Source organism: Phocoena phocoena, chromosome 10 (assembly GCF_963924675.1).
Source record: "Phocoena phocoena chromosome 10, mPhoPho1.1, whole genome shotgun sequence".
Classification (NCBI taxonomy): domain Eukaryota; kingdom Metazoa; phylum Chordata; class Mammalia; order Artiodactyla; family Phocoenidae; genus Phocoena; species Phocoena phocoena.
This window is the reverse complement of record NC_089228.1, coordinates 44,399,770-44,413,695: the sequence shown is the minus strand read 5'-3', so window position 1 is coordinate 44,413,695 and position 13,926 is coordinate 44,399,770. Positions and strand designations below refer to the sequence as shown.

Genomic DNA, 13,926 nt, shown 5'->3' with positions numbered 1-13,926 from the left:
TAATATCTGCACATCCCTTGTGCCATGTAATGATGTAATCTCAGGAGTAACACCAGAGGGTGTTACTTAGACTTTTGCCTACCACAGTAGTGCCAGATACATTACTTAGCCTGCAGATCTAGAGATGGTCTGTCTGAAAAGAATTCTTTGGTGTATGTCAGAAAACTCAAAATACTTCATCAGTTCATTCCAAATTCCCAAATTGGCTAGAAATGTTGACTACAACTCGTCTTCATGGAGCTTTGACCTTCTTTCCTGCACAGACATATCTTTTTATTTGCAAACTCTTGGTGACTTGGATGCTATTTTATCTGATATCTCTAGAGCTTACTGCCCACCCCTCAGTCATTTATGGAACCATCAATCAACAAATATGTTGAGTATATAATACAGTCATAGCACTTATCCAAATCTGAGATCACACTTGGCAAGGTGTCAGGCCCATAGTAGGTATTTCTTAAATATCTGTTGAATGTGTGAGTGATGAATTGCCCTTATGTAGCCTACTGTGTGTTTTAGAATAAGCTATATGCACACACAAAGATAAACAACAATATAAGAATTTATGTAGTTAGTTTTTTAAAAGTAGTCCAAGAGATAGATCATTTGTATGTGTGTGTGTGTGTGTGTGTATGCATGCACATTTGTGTGCAAGGAATGCTTTGTGGAAGAAGTAGAGCTAGGATTGGGCCTTTAGAAATATGATTATTTGGATGGGTGGGAGGATGACCCACAGTCTAGGTAGGAAGAACTGTGTGAACAAAGGTGCACTTTGGGATGGGAGCAGCCATTTTGGGTGGGAATCAAGATATGAGTGGCAGGTTGTAGCCTCACAGAAGCTTTGCAATGTCAAAAAAAGTAAAGAAATGTTTGACTCAGTTATTTCAAGGAAACAAAGATTTATTAAAGTGAAGCACTTTGAACTCTCTGGAATAAAGGTGATATTAATGCATGACTTTCTTAATGCACTAGGAACGTTTCCTTAAGAAATTTTTTTTAGTTTTTAAAGCTTCCTTTCATAAATGCCACCTTGGGTCCTTAGGAGAAAGAGTACCATATGCAAGGTAACAAACACACACACTGCAAGTCACAATAAAATAAGAGTCATTTATTCTGTATTCAGCAAACAAACTATAATCTGAAAGAATGTTTATTTTTAATTTGTAGCCATTGGACTTGCTAGAGTCTTTCCCATCCCACTTTGGAGTTAAATGTCCCCGCAGCTTCCTTTTCTTTTCCCAAAGTCAAGAACTGTGGCTACTATGCAGAGGCCTACCATCTAGGAAAGTACTGATAATTGGTAAGCAAATCATAGAAGAGGATGTCTTGTGACAACATCAGGTGCACCTGTCGGAATGGTGGGTGAAATGCATATGGTGCTAACGATGGAAAGCCAACCATAAGCAAAAGCCTAGCAAAGGCAGAATGATCTGGAACATGATAGCCTTGCTAGGAATAAATGTTTTACAGGGGGACACAGCAATGGGGAGGGGAGGCAAGGAGGATGATACACACAAAGGTGGCGATCTAACAAGCAGAGCCCTGAGTGGGAATCCCGCTTCAGGAACGACTTGTCGTTTTCTGGTAGACGTTGTGCGTGTCTCTGTCCTTCAGGTTCTGCCTACATGAGAGAAGCTTGGCTGGGGCCACTGTCCTTGGGGTAAAGGAGGCTTTTCCCCCAGATACAATGTTCTCCCAGTCTGAGGGAGCTCAATGTTTTGGGGGTTGTTAAGGAAAGTCTTAGTTAAGGACCAATGAGAGGAAGCCATAAAATGAGATATCTGACGGGGCCAGATGCTTACTAGACACCTGCCAGCTTCCAAACCCGCTGGGAGAAATACAGCATTTTTGAAGGAGGGAAAATGCAAACTGAGCCCTGAGGTCAATTCTTCAACGTTAAACTGGCATATTCTTCAACATTAAACTGTCATATTCTCAACTTACTCTTCCTCTGGGGCACTTGGATGAAAGAGCCTGACCTTGATGGCCTGTCTCTCCTCTGTTCCCCAATAGGTCAGCTAGTGGGTGGTGGGGTCTCTGGAGGAGCAATGTACACAGAACAGTTGGGAGACTCCCCAAGAGGTGCTTTGGCATAAATCAGTATCTGAGAGGCACACAGGCATTGGACTTTAACTGTGTTTCCTGAAGATGGACATTTTGCTTGCATTGTTTGGTGCCCCCCAGGCTGGTTATGGGCAGCCCTCAGGCTCCAGGAGCCACATTGTGAGGCTCACTCAGAGTCCACTGTGTTGTCCAAGGCATGCTGGGAGCGCCTCTGGTTCCTGGATGACACACACAGGTACACAAGATATGTCAGACACAGCAAGGCCACTGCTGTGAAGAAGGTGAGGGTGCCCATAAAGGCAGACGACTTGATGGGCAGGCGAATCAGGGGGCTCTCGGCTGGGATCTGGTTGGTCAGGCTGAGCATGTAGCCAAGAGACCAGGCTATGCTGCTGTTCCCCACCTGTGGAGTAGAGGAGACGACTCAGTTCTCAGGGCTGGGCTTGAGGCACTGATTATATCCCCAGGGCACACCATGGTCACCCTCCTGAGACACCACCAGGAAACTGTGGCCTAAGGAGGTCAAAGGACTTGCCTAATTTCAGACACTGCAGAGACTGGGCTAGAACCCAGGTCACTGTGACCACAAAGGCTCGAGGGCCCAATCTCCCACACTGCAGAGGAAACAGCCAGAAGAACTAATCCTCATGGCCTCGTCACAGCCAAGCGTGAAGAGGGCACAGTTAATAACAGTGAAAGTTTCTCTGTCATCGGGTACAGAAGTGTCTATAGCTAAAGAAAGAAGGTGATGCATGTTTTACTGAACCCAGGACCAGTTTCTAAGAAAAGATGGTCAGGGGACTTCCCTGGTGGTCCAGTGATTAAGGCTCCACACTGAATGCAGGCGGCCCGGGTTCAATCCCTGGTCAGGGGACTGGATCCTTCATGCCACAACTAAGAGCCCGCGTGCCGCAACTAAAAAAAAGATCCCACGTGCCAAAACCAAAAAAAGATCCCACATGTCGCAACTAAAGATCCCACACACTGCGACTAAGATCCCGCACACAGCAATGAAGGTCCCGCGTGCCTCAATTAAGACCTGGTGCAGCCAAATAAATACCCCCCCAAAAAAAAACAAAAAAAAAAGAAAAGAAGGTCAGTTTAAGTGGGAAGCAGGCTTCGTCAGTTTCATCTGGTAGTTCCATCAATTTTTGTTTACATGTTTTTCAGCTATTTTATTAGATGTATAAATGTTTCAAATTTGCAATCTTCTATCCTCTCTATCTCAAATGATGCTCTTTATCTTAGACTATTTTGTCAGATATTAAAAAGCTACACCAATTTTCTTTTGTGTAGTATTTGCCTGATAGTTAAAAAAATTTTTTTTAACTTTCCATGTCCTTTAAAAATGAACAAAACAGAAACAGACTCACAGACATAGAGAAGAGATTTGTGGTTGCCAAGGGAGAGGGAGGTGGGGGAGGGATGGATTGGGAGTTTGGGATTAGCAGATGAAAACTATTTTATATAGGATGGATGAACAACAAGGTCCTACTGTATAGCACAGGGAACTATATTCAGTATCCTGTGATAAACCATAATGGAAACAAATACGAAAGAGAATATATATATGTATAACAATCATTTTGCTGTATAGCAGAAATTAACACAACATTGTAAATCAACTATACTTCAATAAAATTTTTTAAAAACCCAAAAAATGTTCCATGTCCTTAAAGATGGTTTCTCTTATAAACAACATATACTTCATTTAAAAAAATCCAATCTGACAGAGCCTTTTAACTGGTAGGTTTAGTCCATTTATGATTATTGTGATTATTGATATATTTGGACTGCTTTCTAATACCTTAGTTTTAAATTTTCAATAAGTGCTACTTCCCTATGTTTATTTTTTTCATTTATTGCCTTAAAAATGATATAAATATGTTCCACTTTACAAGATGAGCGTTTCAGGCCACTCTTATGTCCCTGTACCCTATGACCCTCAACCATACCCCCATCACATTGGATATTAGCTATACTAGAATTCTGGATTGTTATAAATGGATTCTTCTCTTTTACTTTTCTTTGGTGTTAGTTTTCTTTTTTCATTTTTAATGTAAATTTTAAGCCACAACATCATTTATTCTTACTTCCTATATTTTTATACATCTGGATTTATTTCTTATTTGATCATTTCCTACAAAAATATTTTGGATGTAAATCTTTGCATGGCAAATCTTCTGAAGTCTATTTATACCCTCATATTTGAATACTAATTTGACTGAGTATTAAATTCTTTATAAATAAAGGAAAGGAACTTGAAACCTAGAATTCTGTATCCCCCCAAATTGGTATTTAATGGAAAATCATTCCCCATTCTCATAATTTACTTTCCTGGTAATTAGATTAATTAGAAAAAAAGCTTGGAGAGTACATGCCACCAACAGTCCTTAAACATCTCCAGACATGCTTAATTTTTATAGATGACTCAGTTTTATCTATGTAAAAGTAAACAGTCACAGGCCTAATGCTGGATATTGCTTGCTTTAATCTAATTATTGCCGAAGCTAACATCGAACAGACTGACTCCAGACATACTTCAGGCTTTACATCTGCTCTTCCTGAAATGAGAAAACCCTCCCAGAATCTGGGGAACAGAGTGCTGGATGAAAATATCAGCAAGGCTGCGTCATGAAAGCAAGGTACAGAGGCCCCTCACCAAATAGTCACCTGGTAAGAGCTGTCATTCCAGCACTGGACCATTCTGGACACTTGAGAGTGAATACAGTGACCTCAGACTCATTCTAAGATCAAATTCTTATTTAATGCTGCTTATTTAATCCCTATTCTCTGAAGCATAGATCTTACTCTGACATTTGTGTAGAATGGAGAGCAATTAGTTACTATTCTCTTAACAAAATTGTTACATTTGAAGCTTCTTGTCAGGATGAAAAGTCTCTGTTCCTTAACATATTTATGTATTCACTCAACAACATTTACTAAGCACCTTCCATGTTCTCAGCCCTGTGCTGAATGCTAGGAATATGAGGATGATAAAACAAGTGCTGCCGCCACGGAGCTCAGAGTCCACGGTTCTTGGCATCTAATCCTTAACTCATGTGGAAGGTTTCTGATGACCACTTCCTCTGAATTCTCCATCATCTTTTCTCATAAACTCACCAGGGATCAAGCCTCATTGGCTCCATTTAGCAAGTTAAACCCCAAGTCCCACTTACCTTCTACATTTCGTTCACGCACATACACACAAGCATCTATTTTGAGAGAAAGAGGAGGAAACAGTTTGTGCTTTGACTTACCTCTTTTTTAAAATGTATTTGGGGCCAGGTGTTCTCGGTGAATTTGTATCCATTTACAAGCAAGTGGTAGATAAAATGGGCTGAGAAGCAGTAGGAACGAGCGTACTCCTCATCAAACCGGGGGAGCAGCAGTGGGAGCTGAAGGCAGGTTCAAAACAGGGAGGAGGCAGGTTTTAAAACACACATTTCAGGGACTTCCCTGGTGGCGCAGTGGTTAAGAATCTGCCTGCCAATGCAGGGGTCACGGGTTCAAGCCCTGGTCCGGGAAGATTCCACATGCCATGGAGCAACTAAGCCTGTGTGCCACAACTATTGAGCCTGCGCTCTATAGCCCGTGAGCCACAACTACTGAGTCCGTGCGCCACAGTTACTGAAGCCCACATGTCTAGAGCCCATGCTCCACAACAAGAGAAGCCACCGCAATGAGAAGCCTGCACACCGCAACGAAGAGTAGCCCCCACTCGCCGCAACTAGAGAAAGCCCGCACGCAGCAATGAAGACCCAACGCAGCCAAAAAAAAAACCATTTCAGAACAGCTTAGGTCAGCTGTCATATTTTAAAGAATCTTATCACCCAGAATTTAATAATTAAAATTACTATAAAATAATACAATGATAAAAATGTCCCTGTTTTATGTTCATTTGTTTTATTTATTTTTTATGTTATTCCACATATACGTGATAACGTACAGTATTTGTCTTCCTCCGTCTGACTTATTTCACTAAGCATAATACCCTCCAGGTCCACTCATGTTGTTGCAAATGGCAAACTTTCATTATTCTTTATGGCTGAGTGATATTCCATTGTACATATACACCATATCTCCTATGTTCCCCCCCCACCAAATCCCTATACAACATCACAGAAGAACAATCTAAGTTTATAGAGTGCTTATGACATGCCAAACACTGTTATAACCATTGTGCCCATGGTTAGAACATTAATTCACAATGCAGCTATGAGCTGGGGTCCCTTACTATCCCCATCTTATGGATATGGTGAAAGGAGGACAGCATAAAAGTCAAATTCAGAATATACACACACATGCACACAAATGGAATCTACTCTGCTGTACTGTTTCGTACCAATATGGATCCTTTCTCTTTAAATACTGACCTTACCCCAATTCTCTGAGCAGAAATTCCAGGTGCTTGAGTTGAAGGTGTGCAGGGAAAAGCTACCCGAAAGGTTGAAAGCACTGGCTGTGTAGTAGAATCCTGCAAAAGCCTGTAAGGAAGTCGTGCAGAAGGAAATAAGTTCTCAGAATGGGATATAATATGGAGGTTTCAGAATGGGATATAATATGGAGGTTTCAGGGTACTGAATAAGAAAGTGGGAAACAGCTCAGCAGAGGAAAAACAGAAAGGTGAGAAAGAAATATTCAATGGGGAAAAAAGGAATCTTTCCATAGTTTTGCCCTTACCAGAAATGACCCTTTAACTTTTGGCTGATATACGCCATTGAAGGAACAGACTTCTCGGTCATGGCAAGCACTGAAGTTAAATAGGGAAGCCACCTTTTCCCTACACAGTGATGGGTCCCCGGTTCCTTCAAAAGTGATGATGTTGTTGGGATCATAACTTTCAGGTCTCAGGTCCTCTGTACACAGGCTGCCAAACACATGTGCCTCAGTGAAGGTGGTGTTGTAATTCCGAGGGTAACAGGGGTTGGCAAATGTGGTTTCAGTGGTATAATTCTGTAGGTACAAGAATGAGGTGTTAGATATCACTGTTTTGTGCAGGCCCAAGTACAAATCCTCAGTGCAAATCCTTACTGTTGTCCCCCACCAATGCCGAGAGAGAAACGGAAAAAAGGCCATTCTGCGTCAATGTAGAAGGGAACTCCCAGGTTGTCTAGATAACTCAAGTCAGGGTTGGGGGATGATCACCCTGCACCAGGCACAACACTAGGCTCTTGCTTACTCTGTCTGCTCCAGCCCTTACCACAGCCCTGTGAAGCAGGTTTTATGAACTCCATTTTGATGAGAAAACAAGATATGTTTAGATTCATTGACCATTTTGAAGAGAATGTTATCTATCCACCTAAAAAAATAATTCAAAAGGTACAAATAAATATATTATGAAAATTAAGGCTCCCTCCCATCCACTTTCCCCACCCTTATTCCCTCCCTGGAAGTAACCACTATTGCCAGTTTTGTGTATTCTACCAGAGATTCTGTGTATACTTCTTGTATGCATGTGCAAATATATTTTCTTTTCTCCTCTCTTTTTAAAATTTAAAAATTAAAAAAAAATTTTGTTTTTAATAGAGTTATTTATTTATTTTTGGCTGCATTGGATCTTCGTTGCTGCGTGCAGGCTTTCTCTAGTTGTGGCGAGTGGGGGCTACTCTTCGTTGTGGTGCGTGGGCTTCTCATTGCAGTGACTTCACTCTTGTTGCTGAGCACAGGCTCTAGGCACGCGGGCTTCAGTAGTTGTGGCACAAGGGCTCAGTAGTTGTGGCTCGCGGGCTCTAGAGCTCAGGCTCAGTAGTTGTGCCTCATGGGCTTAGTTGTTCTGTGGCATGTGGGATCTTCCCGGACCAGGGCTCGAACCCATGTCCCCTGTATTGGCAGGCGGATTCTTATCCACTGCACCACCAGGGAAGTCCCTAAAATTTTTAAATCATAAATGGCAGTACTGTATACACACTGTTCTGCCCCTTGCTTTTCTTACTTAAAAATATATCTTTGAGATTTTCCTTTCATTGTAAGTGTAAGAGTGGGTTTTTAGTAGCTGCATAGCACTCTACTGTACAAATAAACTATAATTTATTTAGGGAGTCCCCTCTAGAGGAAAACTTAGGTAGTTTCCAGTCATTTGCCTTTACAAAACAATGCTGTAATAAATATCGCATTACATAGAAATCTTCGATCCATTTGTAATTAATTTGGTATTAAGATTGGGATTTGATTTTACTTTTTCCAGATGATTATCCAATTTTTATCTATGGTCAAAAATGTTCCCTTTATCAAACGCTGAATTCCAAAATGTGTTTGGTTCTATTTATGGACTCTCTTTTCCAAGAAATTGGATTCAAACTCTAATTTCAAAGCTACTAAGGCATATTTTACCCCTACAGTAAAATCTTGACCCAGAAAACACTTAGCCCAACTCTTTCATTTTACTGCTGAGGAAACTGAGATACATGTCAAAATAATGTAATCATTTAACAAAAGGCAGTGGTAGGATTCTACACAGAATCCTACAGAAGTCCAACACTCATCCAGTATAACTGACATGAGTGTTCTGCAGAAAGATCTTCATATGACTCTGTGGAGGCAGCAAACAGGCCCCCTTCTGCCTTAATGGTGTGAAAAAATCTATGGTGTTCAAAAGGTCTTATGTCTAATTTGTAACGTATCATGCCATGATCACCCTATGGCTGAAATATTCATTAAAAGAAAAATATCAAATCAACCAAATGATTATTTAGTTTCTCCCTCCAAATCTGCCTTATACTTTTTAAATAATTAAATCATTTCTGGCTTGGCTTGGAGAAGAAGCAAGATAATATAAATTATTTCTGGCAGAAGAAGCTCAGTAAAGATTATTTCACTTCTCTTTTTGGAGTGTGAATTATTTGTTATGGCATTCCTTAAATATAATTTGCCAGTGTGCCAAGTTGCTTAGGCCCTCAACATTCAATAAATCTTCCCTGAATTTAGTGTTTTCAGGGCACTGGCATGAAAGGGTCATGTACTTTCTTTTATAATAAAATGACCAATATAGTTTTTCTTTTTAAATAATGGTATTTGGAATATTATGCACCTATAAAAGTATTAATTTCAAAAGATGTTTAACAACACAGGAAACTGCTCACAATATATTGTTAGGTTAAAAAAAAGCTGGATATAAAATTATATGTAAACCATATGAAGCCAAATTTGTAAATACTATACATATTCCTGCATGAAAAAAAAAACTGGAAGAAAATGCAATACTGTGTTGATGGTGGCTAATTCCAGGTTTTGTTTGTTTATTATTTATATTTTTTATGTCTGTATTTTCTAATTTTTTTTCACTGAACATGTGTTACTTTAAAAACAGAAGAGGACTTCCCTGGTGGCGCAGTGGTTAAGAATCCACCTGCCAGGGTTCCCTGGTGGCGCAGTAGTTGAGAGTCCGCCTGCCGATGCAGGGGACGCGGGTTCGTGCCCTGGTCCGGGACAATCCCAGTCTGGGCCCGTGAGCCATGGCCGCTGAGCCTGCGTGTCCGGAGCCTGTGCTCCACAGCGGGAGAGGCCACAGCAGTGAGGGGCCCACGTACCGCAAAAAAAAAAAAAAAAAAAGAATCCACCTGCCAATGCAGGGGACACGGGTTCAAGCCCTGGTCCGTGAAGATCCCACATGCCGCAGAGCAACTAAGCCCATGAGGCACAAGTACTGAGTCTGAGCTCTAGAGCCCGCGAGCCACAACTACTGAGCCCTCGTGCCACAACTACTGAAGCCCGCATGCCTAGAGCCCATGCTCCACAACAAAGAGAGGCCACTTCAGTGAGAAGCCCACGCACCATAACGAAGAGTTGCCCCCGCTCGCCACAGCTAGAGAAATCCAGCATGCAGCAATGAAGACTCAACACAGCCAAAAATAAATAAATACTCAAGTATTACTTTAAGTGTTACTTTAAGTAATACTTACGTCTTATTTAAAGAGGAAGAGAAAGTGAATTCATGTCCCTAATGTCTAACATGCTCTCAGAGTGAGACTTGAGCCCTGGGGTGACTGGAGACTCCTTTTTAAGAAAATAATTTGCAAAGTATATATCTAGGTGTCACTCTCACCACACTCTGTAGCCCCTTATATTACAGACCGGGAAATGAGTCCTGGACTGGTGGCATTTACTCAGCCAGTTCATGATGCAGTAATCTTTGGGAACCTTCTAAGTTGGGGCTTGGCAGCACATCTTTGGGACATGAAAGTATTGGTCAGGCAAATCGGGACATGCATTTGTGGGTGATCCTCATCACACCTGGATTCTTCCCCTCACCTGAGTCAGAAGGCTTACAGGGCAGAGCCACCCTCTCAGGCATCCAGATGTTATCAGGCAAGTTGTAGACACACCCTGTCCCTGTGACCTGACTATCTGTAGTGAGGGGCTGGGGTCTCCCACCTCTGCCCCCAGTCCTGGGCTCACACCTTGAGACCTGCATTCTCAAACCCAAATGAGACCTCATCCAGGTGGAGTATTCACTTCTCTACTGTAGACTGTTGGGTACATAGACATTCTTTAATAAACATTGTAGGAGTGTGTGCATAAAGACACACACACACACACACACACACTATTCCTCAGTGTCAGTCAAATTTAAGAGGTTAGCTTCTCAAACCTCCACTCATTCTGGAAGAAGGGTGATTTCACCTGCTTCCCTTTTCCTGTCTAAAGTTCGGAGGAGCCCCTGCTCCACCCTCCACCCCCACCAGAGCCAGAGCTGGAGGAAGGGACAATAAGTATTGCTAAAAATAAAAGGAGAGAGAGAAAAGAGGAGCCCCAGTTAACGAGGGTTGGCTAAGCTCCATGTGGGGTTTGGTTTGGCTGAGTGTAGGGTGGATATGAGGGTCTGGAGTGGGCACTGAGTCTTCTGAGCCATGGAAGTGTAGCTCAGGGCTGCCTGCAGGGTCCCCGCTCTGTCCTTCCCAGGAATGCTCAGGCTCTCTCAACAATACATGTGGCATGCATGTGTAGTGGGGCTCCAGCCTTTCCTGTGAGGCTGAAAGAGAAGTTTTGGGAAGAGGGCCAGACCTGGAGGGTGAATTCTCACCACCTACCTTGCATGGTTACTCAGTAAATATGGGGATCTGAAGATGTGACTTCTGCTGATGACACTTTTGTAAACCAGCCCAATTTTCTACAGGCTAATGGCTGGGGAATACTGCTTCCTTCTTCAATGACCAAAGTAGGTTGCAGTGGTGGGGCTTAAGCTACTGATGCTGTGTCCACTATGTTCATAGGCTGACCCAGCTCTTGTCTCCTTCCCCTGGGCCCCATCAGAAGCCAGGATCTGTGGCCTCCGGTTGGCCCCATGCCCCTTTAGGTGATCAAGCCTCCTTCCCTTCATGTTCCCTTCATCTTCATCTTCCCTTCTCAGCCATGGCTGAGATTGATGTCCCCTTAGCACTGGAATTTGGGATCTCAGGTCACATCCATGGTGCTAGTGCCCTTGCTGACACATACAGTACTAATGTCAAGTTCATATTAGTGACAGCCTTCTAGTTGATGCCTGAAGTAGCCATCTGTGCCATGGAACATTTACCATATGAATTAGTGACTGATGTGATGGAATTTGGCTGCTCTAAGACCCCAACATATAAAGGGCATGAAATCTGCCTAATATAGGCTCATGTAAAAGAAGCCTGAGCCTGGGGAGGGCTCTGCCCTCTCCCCTGTCAGCAAGCATTTCCCATATGATCACTTTTATTATTTTGGCTGCACTCAGGGGAGTCTCAACATTCTCAGGTTAATTTAGCTACTGGTTTAAAACAGCTTGTGTCCATAAAGGGATCCCAAGTCCTGAATCATTTATAAAACATCTGGAGCTCTGGAATTTCCCTGGACTTCTGACTCAGATACACTGGAAATGATCAACATGAGAGAGAGAGAGAGAGAGAGAGAGAGAGAGAGAGAGAGAGAGAGAGAGAGAGAGAGAGCTTGGACGCCCACAAGTAAACAGGAAAATGCTGCTGTTTCCCTCCATCTTCTAATTGGAGTGGAAAGGACAGACCCCAGAAGGCAAGGCATCTTCCTCTCAGCTAAGACCCCCGAGGGAATACCCATTGCCCCCTGGCTCAGGTACCTGAAGAAGAATTGCCAGAAACCTCTTCTCAGCCTCATTCCGGCCATAACACTGGAAGCTATGCGTGTAGAGTGTGTACTCATAGCCATACAGGGACACCTTCACGATGTCACTGGTGTTCAGCCCCACGTTCTCTTCTACCGTGAAGGATATTTGGGTGGAGGCACCGCCTAAATCCAGGGCACCTGTGGTCTCCTTTCCATTCGGATGCACCCACATATGCCACAGGCTCTTCTACATAGTAGGAAAAGGAAACAAGAAAAAAGACCAAAGGTACCATCTCTGATTGGCTAGGGTTCTTCACCCAAGACCCATCTCTTATTGCTAAGAAATATGACATAGGAAGCATTCAGGGCCAGATCTCTCCTTTATTTCAGGGGTGGTGAACTCAAATGCTTACAGGGACTGTACAGGCAACATAAATGAGTGAGTAGACAATAGGGAATGAGGTGTAGACAGTAGGGAATGGTGGGGCCTGGGGCAAACTGGGGAATGCATGAGCTATACTCTGTTCCAGTTGGTTGTTGCCATGCAGGAATGTGAGTCTACCGTGACCAGCTCCTCCAACTTTTGGGGAGTGAGGGGGGCAGGAGAAGCTAGAAATGTGGATTTTTATGTGAATTTTCCAAAATATTAACTAATTTAATTTAATTTAATTAAAAATGTATTCAAGGGGGAAGAAAATAGGTCTTAGGCTGAACATAATATGGTGTCCTCTGCACCAAAGGAGCAGGGAGTATGGAGACTGGAATGTGAGGAGACCTGAGGACACAGAATGAGTTGGGAAGAAAGCTGCCTGAGGGCTCTGTAAATTCCAGATGGCTGTGGGGCTTCTTGGAAGGGTCATTTTCCAGGTGTCCTTCAAAAGACTCATAGCCCACTGCTAGATTTAGATCCTTCCCTGCCTCTAATTTCTTATTAGCTAGTAAAATGATGATATTCCCCCTTTCCCATGCATTTGGTCCTGTTTAGGATCCACGGCTTTGTCCTAGCTATACATGTCTTTTCTTAGCTGTTGTATCATAGATGTTTCCCTAATTCATTACATGATAGAAGCAACGCAGGACAGGTGGCCCTGTTGGTATGTACCTCTGCTTAAGTTACCAACCACAGGGGACAGGATAAACAGCAAGATTAAAAACCATGCATTTGTTTTCACACACCTCCAGGAAATTTCCCATTAAATAGTTGGCTGTAATCCATCCATAAATCCCTTCCTCTTGCCCAGAAATGATTTGAGCATCCCTAAAATCAAAGGGCTGAGACTTGAAGTAGTTTTGGATGCTCGCAAGGACTTCATTAGCTGCTGTTTCGTTTTGCAACCTATGCAAGGCACAGAACACAAAAGGCTGAGTGCCCAGACAACGATCTTAAAATAACCCCTCCACCCACTTCAGGCAGGGACAGTTTTCCAGATGTATATAAGGCATGGCAACCCCCTGTACAAGATGAAGCCTCCCAGGCAAGGCAGGATGCACTTGTTACCTGTCAAACTGCCAAGCAGGAAAACAGCTACCAGTAAAAATACCACTTGTTCTCTCCTCCCCTACCTGTTCCTATCCCTCTCTCTAGCAACCAGCTAATGAAAAGAGCTTCCTACTCAGTCACCATTGCTCTGTCTCAGATCAGCAGAGGAAAGGAGATCGGTGAAGGCATAGGAGTGGCATAAGTAATCTCTCGGGGCACCATATAAAGAAGCCCTCATCAGGCCAGAAGGAAGGGGAGCTTAGGCGGGAGGGGGAAAGGAAGAGGGATGAGTTTTCAGCTGTCCCAGCTTTGCTCTTTGGGAGGGCTTCATCATGAGGGGA

At 42.9% G+C, this 13,926-nt stretch overlaps 1 protein-coding gene across 2 annotated transcripts in view; it reads right to left on the bottom strand.

Moving 5' to 3' along the window:
* Positions 1–2,230: 2,230 nt before the first annotated feature.
* The window catches only part of ENTPD3 (ectonucleoside triphosphate diphosphohydrolase 3), a 33,371-nt gene continuing 21,675 nt past the window's right edge, over positions 2,231–13,926 (bottom strand). Inside the window, exons 5-10 of one of the 2 annotated variants that reach the window (XM_065885601.1) lie at positions 13,282–13,441; positions 12,119–12,352; positions 6,748–7,020; positions 6,441–6,551; positions 5,325–5,462; positions 2,231–2,467 (exon numbers count right to left, since the gene is read on the bottom strand). In XM_065885601.1, the coding sequence (XP_065741673.1) occupies positions 2,231–2,467; positions 5,325–5,462; positions 6,441–6,551; positions 6,748–7,020; positions 12,119–12,352; positions 13,282–13,441 (1,153 nt within the window). Of the gene's footprint in view, positions 2,468–5,324; positions 5,463–5,963; positions 6,150–6,440; positions 6,552–6,747; positions 7,021–12,118; positions 12,353–13,281; positions 13,442–13,926 lie in introns of those variants that run through there. The other variant, XM_065885602.1, reaches the window with a different exon arrangement.